We start from the raw sequence: 10,409 nt of genomic DNA, 5'->3' as shown, positions 1-10,409 counted from the left end.
CGAAATACGCACTTTACTGCTTCGATTTTAGGAATTATATAAGAAAGTTGTCGTCGTAGAATTTATATGTAAATAAATCTCGTTTTCAAGCAAATAATGACATTATTGTATTTCAGTGTTATAATTGTGGGTAGGGTCAATTTCTTGAGTAATCGTTGTACTTGACACTATTTGATAAAATATCAATAATAACGTCATCTCATAATTTATTATAGGCTCTGTGTGATTTGTCAATACACCTTCTTATTAGCGGTAATAATTTTAAATACATAAACGTTCCATGTATATATATATATATATATATATATATATATATATATATACAAACGTATACATGATTAAAATTGCTCTTTATACTGTTGATAACATTAAAAAGCATTTTTACAAAATTTTACATAATATTGTTTTGACTTGGTACAAATGCTGTAAGCTTTCGAAAAATAGTTTACGTACACAAATTACAACACGTTATTTTAGTTTGTAGTACATTTATTACAAATTCGGGTAAAGGTCATAATTTGAATAAATAAATGATTTCTATAAATCAATATTAGGCATACCTAAAAATTTAGCACCTACTCTAAGAAAACTCTATTAATTCCAATATAATTTTGCAAGTCAAAAAAGTAAACTCTCTGTAAAATTTTGAAAATTCCAAACATCCGTAATAGTTATCTTTAGCAAAATGATGATATATCAAAAACCGCTAGTTGAGCAAACACATCAAATATCATAAAAAATCACTAATATTAAATAAAATAAAATTAATATTAACGGATATTATACATATCACCATAAATGTATTTTATCACTAAGCATATTTATTCGCTATATTATATATGTATATATATACATAAATAATTAGGTATACCTATACACATACATACATATGATGAAAAAGCACCAAACTGATCAAACCAAAACTTAATAATTAATATTTTTCTACACTAAGATAAAAAACATTCCGCTGTCGATTTGTAAATGCTCAATAATTTCAGAACTATTATTGACTGTAACAGCTTTGGCATAAATTTACATTAATTAATACATCTGTTTTATGATTAATTAATCAATGTAGACATTAGATTAATTAATTGAGTAAGTAAGTCAACTTGAATTTTAAGTACAGAGGCATTTATGCTGCCATGAAAAATTAGTATGTATATTATGCAACATGTATCTCCAAATGATAAACCTAAATAAATGTTTATGTGATGAATACGATTTGGATTATAAACATCAATTAATTTAAAATGATTTGCACAAACCCAAAAATAAATCGTTTTTCGACGAATGCAACGTCCTCTATAGCTAAAAATATTCGCTTTAATTTTATAGCCATTTATAGGCCATTTTGATATGATAAGTCTAATTATTCTACATGATATTTTTATAATAGATACAGTTTAAAATATTACAATTAGGTACACGATTATTGATATGAAATTATTTAGTCGAATAGTTAAATAATAATAAACTTATAGAAAATTGATTATAATTATATAAGAGAAATAGTAATTTTAATATATGATTACTAATAATTACTTATCGTGAACTTGTAAAATAAAAACACAGAGATCTTAAATCATAAACAAAATATGAAGTACAGCATTCGATAATCCGAATTGAAAACCAAATAAAGTTTTAAATAAATAATCACGCAAAGGAAGAAAAAAATGTGTTGCAGCGCGAGTTCGACTCAGATGATACCATCTTTTTTTTAAAAAAATTGTAAGTTTTTGGATTAATATATATTCGGATCATCAAGTCTCTACTTTATAGATACTTTATAGCTAGAGGGAATATTCAAAACTTACATCTAACAATCATCATAGCTTGGTGTATTTTTGGTAAGTATAAAATTCGGTATAAATTTCATTCGAGCAATCTTGATTAAAAATCTTGTAAAAATTATAAAAGCATCTACATTTTACAAATTTTTGTAACACGTCTTTTTTATTGCTAAATTACTGTTATGAAAAATTTATTGTTATAAAAGCTGTATTATTTTATCTATGAGAGAGTATAAATTACTATCAGGGGCTTAATTTCATTGGGTACTTTTAGCATTTATTATATCGATTATACAAAATTGTTAATCGTGTATTATTGCAATTATATAAGCTATAATATATCATAGCCATTTTTTAATACTGGGTATTATTCATCTTTGAAAAACTCGAAATAATCGATGGTGAATACTATATTTTGAAACCGAATAATTGTTTAAGTTTCACACATTTTAATGTTTTAAATTAAATTAAAATAGTGTTGTACATATTGACAAAGTACTTGATAATTAGATAAGATTGCCACGCATAATCAAAGATTGACACGTGACCACCAATAAATAAAAAAATCGTTACAATTGTATTTTCTCTGGTACCGATATCAAATTGATAATGTTTATAACAATAAGCATCTAAATTATGTATCACGTCAAACATGTCAAGAATGTGTGAATAGAGTACGTCATCTTGAATAAATTCCTAAAATAATCTTAATTAAATAAAATTAATTATCTATACAAAACATAGACAGGGTACTAATCTCTAGATGTGTGTGGCTGGCAAGAGTTTTCCAGAACGGATTTCCAGTTGCCGTTCTTTCGGATTTCATAATTTTCCGGTTGCACTAAACGCTACGCGAAATGATAACGAGTAATTGTGAACGACGGATCGATGAAAAGTTACAAAGTCTTCGCTCTATCCATTAGATCGCTGATGAATCTCTGAAAATAATTAAATAATATATAATTTTTATTCTTAAGATAGAACATTTTGGCCACCTCAATCAGTTACTAGGAAAATACACCTATCCTCCTACACCTATCTATACGGAAGATAGACTCCATAAAAAAACGTGTAATTCGAAATATTTACTTTTACATGAAAAAAAAAACTGTGCTAAAAACATGCTATAAAAAGCCTTTTTTGTAATAAATTACAAAAATATTATTTTTTTAAATACACATATAAAATTTAGTTCTGATCATAAATCGGGGGGTTCCCATCTTATCTACGTATTTCCATCATAAACATAGACTACCAAGAATTCAAAATCATGCGAATATTGATTGTAACCGTCATGAAAAACTAGAAAAAAAAATGAAACCCAGGGCTTTGGTGATCAACCGATTTTCAATAATTCAAAAAACATTCGATTCGTATTGATAAGGAGACGTGTTGATTAGTTTTAGGCGAAGACAAGATTAGCCATTCCGAAGATACGGGGCAAAAAGTGCCAAAAACTGTAACTCAGTTTTTAAGAGAACGGAGCGTCCGATTTTAATAATTCAAAAAACATTTTACTTGTATTGACAAGATTAATAACTGATTTTGGGAAGGCAGTTTCAGCGGTTATGGACTCTCAATAAAAAAGTTAAAAAAATGTCATTTGGCAGTCAAAAATGTTCATTGGACATATGTACATCAAATTATTAGATATTTTATAGAGATTTTAATAATGTATAAATATTTTGTGTAATTTTTTTTGGGTTTTGTACCAAGATTTTTTATTACGGTACGGGAAGTTCCTGCAATTCGCCTTAAGGCACGATGCCATGCAACCCACTAGTATCTTATTATTTTTGTTCATTTGAATTTTGAAACCTAAATCGTAAATAACATTTTTAGAACCACAGTCAAAAATAATGACACAATTGCGCTAAGTTTTTAAGAATTAAGACTTTTTGTCCAACTATAATCTTAAAATTTTCAAAATTGATTGACTTCGAAAACCCGTTCTTTAAAAAATGTACTAAAATTCCTAATGAATGAATATTGTATTGTATTAATAACATTAAAACAAATATTATAAGGTAAATTATGTTAAGAATATAAATACAGTTATTTATAGCATTACTTTTGCTTTACAAACACAACAAAAAATTACCATAGCCGGAAACCCTTTCACATAAAATAATATATAAACCATATAAAGCACCATAATCAAATCCGGTGTGAACTTTTTCGTACCCCATGTGCGGTTTTGAATATCTGATCACTATCCTCTCATCCGTCATAAAGCAATTCCAATTTTATTCAAAAACCGCATTTGGAAATAAATCTTGATCAAAGTGTTTAATTTTTGCCGGCAATAATCGCCACACTAAAGGCGACGCATAATTTTGATTTGTATTGGCGGAAACACCGGCTATGAGGTAAACGAGGACATAAATTCATAAGCTAATATGTGTGCAAGAGACACCCATGATGAGAATAAACAGACAGTTGGATTTTAATTTACTCAATTTTATTTCATAAACAAACGATAAAAATATCAGGTGAATGAGAAATGAATTATTTAGGCTGTGGGATTTCAAGAAGATATAGAGAAACGAGTATTGGAACCAGAATTCCTAAATTGGGGTTAGCATAAAGAAATGCTTCCAAAATTTGAACTACTATCCAGTGCATTGCGATTGCCTTAATAAATTAAATATAGGGACCAATTCTGCCGCATAACAGATCAATATTATGGCAAGGCTATGTTATGAAGAACTTTCCATACAAATTAGTTCTAAATATTGACACAAGTCATGCGATTTTGTCAGGTTGTCATAAAAAACGATTTTAGATAACAGGGTCTTTCTGACTTAGGTTCATAATATACGGGTGACGTTGCAGTCTATGTGTAAAACGCTTGAATCCACAGCAAATACAAGACATTTTGACAGTATTCAGTATGATTCAGTAGTATAATCTATGGAAGTTGGAGCGTAACACGGCCTTGCCATAACATTCATCTGTTATGCGGCAGAATCAGTCCTATAGATTTTGTAAACATAATAATTATATAAATGTTTGAATTTTAAGTTTTTTATAGCAAAAATTATAGTTTCATACATTATTTCCAGTAAAAATCATTATCACTATCAAATAATGTTTGTAAACATAGTAGATTTGTAGATGTTACTATGAATTTTACTAGTTACCTATGATTTTCAAACAAATTGAAATAACAAAAGTAACTGAACAATTGTAATAATTTAAGCAAAAAGCTCGATATAAAATCGTTTAGACTATTCTGACCTTTTAAAGACGAGTTTATCAATAACGGTTTAATCCATCAATCGTCAATCTCCATCATCATTTCATATTCTCAATTATCGAAATCTAAATTTTTATGTAATATTGCCACAAAGTCTCTCATTATAAGCTAGTTCGTCTTATGTGGTCCAATAAATATAATCAACTGATAAACCAATATTTATATAAGTAAGATTTAACTGTAAATCAGAAGATAATAAAAATGATATATTGTTGTGAAAAATGATTATGCATATGGCACATGATTATTCACAAGTTTCTGGAAATACAAATACATATATGCATATGTATATAAATCTATAAATTATTATATATAATAATAAAAACGCGTGAAGCAAAATGGTGTAATTTTTGAGAGTTGAATTAAAAAGAAACGATTTAAATAACTAAAAGCCAAAATAAGATGTAATAATGTGTAAGAAATAATGATTATAATTAAAACGGCCTTAACTTGTGTAAAAATTATTCATAATTTAAATTTAAATGCATTTAATGCGTGTTTTTATAATAAATAAGTACTTCAAAAAATCACGCACTATTTCATACATATATTCATCTTGCATAATAATTAACACATTAATGCTAATTTCTTGCAAGTACAAAGATTTAAGTGTCATAAGACTTGAAAGCTAAAATTGCAAGTGATTAAAATTTATTTCACTATTTTAAAGTGCAGTAGGATATATGAAGTATATCTCTGTTGATCCGATCAAAATAATTAAACTTAATGAACAAAACGTTTCTGTAAAATTACAAAAATAATGTATATACCTACAAAAAATTAAAAAAATGTTTAACATCTAATAATGACTTTATTAATGTGAATTTAAGTGCACGTTAAAGTAATTGTCTATTAAATATAGTAAAACAAAAATGTAATTATATTGTTATACTTACATGCTACTATAATAAGCAATGGCTCTAAAAGGAAAGTTTTTCTTTCACACAAGAATGATTTTACATACGTTCCATTCAAAACAGTGAAAATACTCTTGAAAGAAAGATGAAAACATTCAGATCCAAACAAGATAATTAAAAAACGAATTTTTATTTACAAGATTTTTCATAATTATACGTGCAACATGGAAAATAACATGTTCAGACAATTTTGTAGCACAAAAACTATATTTTAATTAAAAATTAAAAGTTATGTTCTTTTCGTTGATGTATTGATGTTATTTAATATAATTTATATAAATTATATTGCAATATTAATAAATAATATTGTAAACATATATTATTTAGCAATATTTATAGCAGAATAAATCGAGTAGAATTTTTGCCAAAAGGGATTTTTTTAATATTAGTCGGATCATCGTGTAAAAGCAAAATAATAGTGCTCAAAAATATTTGATTAAAATTGTTAACTTATTAAGTTATTTAAAAATAGCCAATTTCATTTTTTTTGGTACTGGTGTTTGATCAAAATTAGAATTTTTTTTTGCTGCTCGTTCAATATATGTAAAAACAAAATCGTAGTACTGAAAAAAGTTTCAGAGATTTCTGAACATTTTGGTATACCTTAGAAAACATAGATGTATGTGTGTGTGTGCGGATACAAATTTTCATTGACAATTTCGAGAACACCGATCAACCCACTTAAATAATTCAAAAAACATTCGATTCGTATTGATAAGGAGACGTGCTGATTAGTTTTTGGCAAAGGCAAGTCTAGCCTTTCCGAAGAAGGGCAAAAAGTGTCAAAAACGGTAACTCAGTTTTTAAGAGAACGGAGCGGCCGATTTTAATAATTCAAGTTGAATTATTCAACAAACATTTTACTTATATTGACAAGATGAAGAACTGATTAAATGTTTGGGAAGGCAAGTCTAGCGGTTTTGGAGATTTAGTAAAAAAAGTTTTAATGATGTGTTTCAATTTTGTTTATATTTCTATGAGTTTCGTAACATCGTTTGTCCGTTAGACGGCCTTCAAAATTTCCAAACTATTTCAAACTAAAAAAAAACATTTTTCTCCAGAAAAGTAATTTTTTTTCAGAAATTTAAAATTTTTTAAAAATATAATTTTTTCAAAGTTTAAAACATTTTTAGTAGTTTAATTCATTCATTCATTCAATCATAGTTCCAGCAATTTGCCTTAAGGTACGATGTCATACACCACTAGTTGGTTTTGGTGTTTGATCAAAATTAGAATATTTTCCTTCTGCGGTTTTCCCACCAGCTGCGATGTCTAAATGGTAAATAATATGATGTTAGATCAATATTAGTCCGCCATCCTATAAAACAAAGCGTGCTCGGGCGACTAATGAAACAGGTTTCTATGATCTGATGACACTTAAACCGCATCGGTTGTGTTTCTTAAATGTGTGTTCTGCGGTCAATTTAATGGGCGATTTTTTCATCGTTACTTTTAGTTTTATGTCTATTGCTAGATGATACCGTACAACGTGCGTGTGGCCCGTGCTGGAAAATCGAACAATCCAGAAATTGACTGATAGACCCAATGCAATTCACAAGCACATAATTGATTCTTTTTATCTCAAACAATAAAACTCTTGAGCAATTTGTTCATTTAGTGTATTAGGCTGGAAACCAAGTAATTGCGGTTTTTATCTTAGATGGTTTATTGATGAAGTAGTCAAAATTTTTGCTAAACATTCGCGAAACAGATCGATTGCTTAGTTTTTGATTGACGTTCGTTGAAAGATAGATAATCAAAACGATTTTTTTTGTCATATTTTGCTTTTTTATTTCTGCTAAGGTAAAAAGGCATCATAAACTCACAAAAAGTTTTGAGCAGTTTATGGTATCGAGGCCAAAAAAAATTGCAATCGCAAAATTAGTTTGCCAAATTTCGTTTCGGTAATTTTTCACTCAAAAATGAGAAATACTCTGGCAGTCCAGTTGAAGTTGATGACAAAAAAATTATCTGCTTTTCCTCTTACCACCCAACCAAACGATCTATTCTGATGTCTACATTGAACAACTAACAAAATTAGACGTACAAGTCGAAGAAAAACGGCCTAAATATACAAATAGAACGGTGAGTTATTCCATTATTGGCATCACATATCTTTAGACAGATTGCAAAAATGATTGGAGATATTAGGATATTGGTTGGGATGTTTTGCCACATCTTTACATCATATAGTCCTGACCTCATAATCAAACCATATGACTACTGATAGTTTCGATCTTTACAAAACTCATTGAATTTTAAAAAAAATCAATAAAAATGATGGTGTCAAATTATACCTGGTTCAGTTAATGCAATAATAATTCTGCTAATAAAATCTTTTAGTTTCGATCTTTACAAAACTCACTGAATTTCAAAAAAAACAATGATCATGATGGTATCAAATCGCTTCAGTTAATGTAATAATAATTCTGCTAATAAAAACTAGAAGAGTTATGCAAAGTTTGAGTTCAAAATAGACAATGCATTTCAGAATAAAGTCATTTAGTTCCACAAAATAATGATTTTCTAACAAAAATCGGCACTTGCTTAGTTTCCAGCCTAATAATATTCTTACTCTTTTTTCTGAACACCAATCAGAATTTTGTCACAATATACGAGAAATATTTCGTTAAAGATTTGGTTGCTATTTTTATTACTATATTACTACATACTAAGCTGTTAACAAATCGTATTTTATGAGATTAAAAAGTAAGTATGTACAAATGTTGATGCATGTACTAATAATGTTCTCATTATGAAGCCATAAGCTTATAATGATACTTATAATTTGCCCAAACATATTTCTAATTTCCAGCTACACGTGTAAATAATAGTATTTGAAGGTAATTAAGTATTACTTTAAAAATACTGTTTGAAGGTAATTAAATTTTGAATATTACCTCAAGGTAATTGCATTTTAATAATGCACACAAGTTGAGTAACTGGTGCAAAAGATAAAAAAATCGAACAAAACAGCTTTATTTAATACTGGCACAATTCTGTGGATCCACGAGCCCGAGATAAATAACGGTTGGCGCCAAATGCCCTAAAACTCGGACATTGGAGATTATCGATCGAATATTTCGACTCGAGACATATAGGTATATATGGCAAGATGCCGTTCTCAACTACCGTTAAAAATAGAAAGGATTGTTATTTTCTGCATTCTTAATAAATACGAAAAATGCTCATAATAAAAATGCGATTCTACAAAGTCGTCAATCTGAAGTAATAGGTACTCACTTTCCTCGCGTTACGAGAGTGAACTTATCAAAATAATTTACAACATTAGAAATGATAAATTTGATGATTTATTATTTATTGTTCATTTGATATTTAGGAGCACTGAATTAATGCACTTTCTAGTGATGCGGATCATTAATTCATTAATCTTGTTATTGATAGTCCATTTTTTGAATCAGATATATTATATAATACATTTTTATTTAATTTACATTGTATCTGCATAAATCGTTTTTGCTTAAATGATGCTAAATTATTTACTATAATTAGTTCAATTTTTCTCATTTAAAATAATAGAATTAAACTAATTTATACTATGCTCTTTTTGGTTAACACAGTAATAATATTTTACAGGATATACTGATTGGAAAATATTATATAACGTGAGAGCTGTTTGCCAATAACGTAATATATTTATTTTACGTGTACATGTTTTGCTTTGTTTCATCAATAAATATAACTTATGTAAATATTTTTCGTATTTTGAGGACACGAAGTACTTAAATGAAGTAAATACTGGAAAAAAACATTTTAGTTTCTATAAAAACTAATTCTTCATAAATTGATACATATTGGTTCTGGAATAATCCAGATTTTTATTGCTAACACACTTGATTTTATTTTACTTTTGAAGACATGATGCATGGAAGACATTATATAATGATTTAAAGGAATGTTTAAAGGAATAATCTAGAACAGTTCATTTAAATTCAACAATAAAATCTGCAATCTATGATTGAAAAGAATTGTAAATGAATAGTAAAATATTTAGTTAAATATATTAATTTCTGACACAGAAATATTCAATTACATTACGAAGATAATTTATTATACAGAATCAAAACTCGTATATAAATTAAGATTTAATCAATAGTCAGTTTTTGTGCCATAAAAAAATTATATATGCAAATTACGGCTTCGAACTATATGGGACCCATTTTACGATCCATTTGTCTAAAAATAAACGTTTAACGCGATTAGGAATATGAATGAGGTGGCCTCAGAAACGAGAATTTATAGAAAATAAGCAGAAAATTGTATATTAATAATAAAATAATACTCACGCTTATTTCTTTCTGTGGTTTCTTAGACTCGGCTAACAGTTCCTGTAATAATTCGTTTTATATTATATTTGTTGATATGGTAAAAGGAAACATAAAAAATATTTTTCAAGACTTGTGAAAAAAGTATACTGAT

At 27.6% G+C, this 10,409-nt stretch overlaps 1 protein-coding gene across 1 annotated transcript in view; it reads right to left on the bottom strand.

Moving 5' to 3' along the window:
• Positions 1–2,383: 2,383 nt before the first annotated feature.
• LOC113363607 (protein phosphatase 1 regulatory subunit 14B) overlaps positions 2,384–10,409 on the bottom strand; it is a 50,766-nt gene continuing 42,740 nt past the window's right edge. The window contains exons 4-5 of the mRNA XM_026606101.1: positions 10,277–10,318; positions 2,384–2,731 (exon numbers count right to left, since the gene is read on the bottom strand). Coding sequence (XP_026461886.1) covers positions 2,690–2,731; positions 10,277–10,318 — 84 coding nt within the window. The 3' untranslated portion in view covers positions 2,384–2,689. The remainder of the gene's footprint in view (positions 2,732–10,276; positions 10,319–10,409) is intronic.

Source organism: Ctenocephalides felis, unplaced genomic scaffold (assembly GCF_003426905.1).
Source record: "Ctenocephalides felis isolate EL2017-DRISC unplaced genomic scaffold, ASM342690v1 CF-g0.4_SCAFFOLD_00845, whole genome shotgun sequence".
Classification (NCBI taxonomy): domain Eukaryota; kingdom Metazoa; phylum Arthropoda; class Insecta; order Siphonaptera; family Pulicidae; genus Ctenocephalides; species Ctenocephalides felis.
The sequence above is the reverse complement of the archived record's forward strand: the minus strand, read 5'-3'. Positions and strand labels throughout refer to the sequence as shown.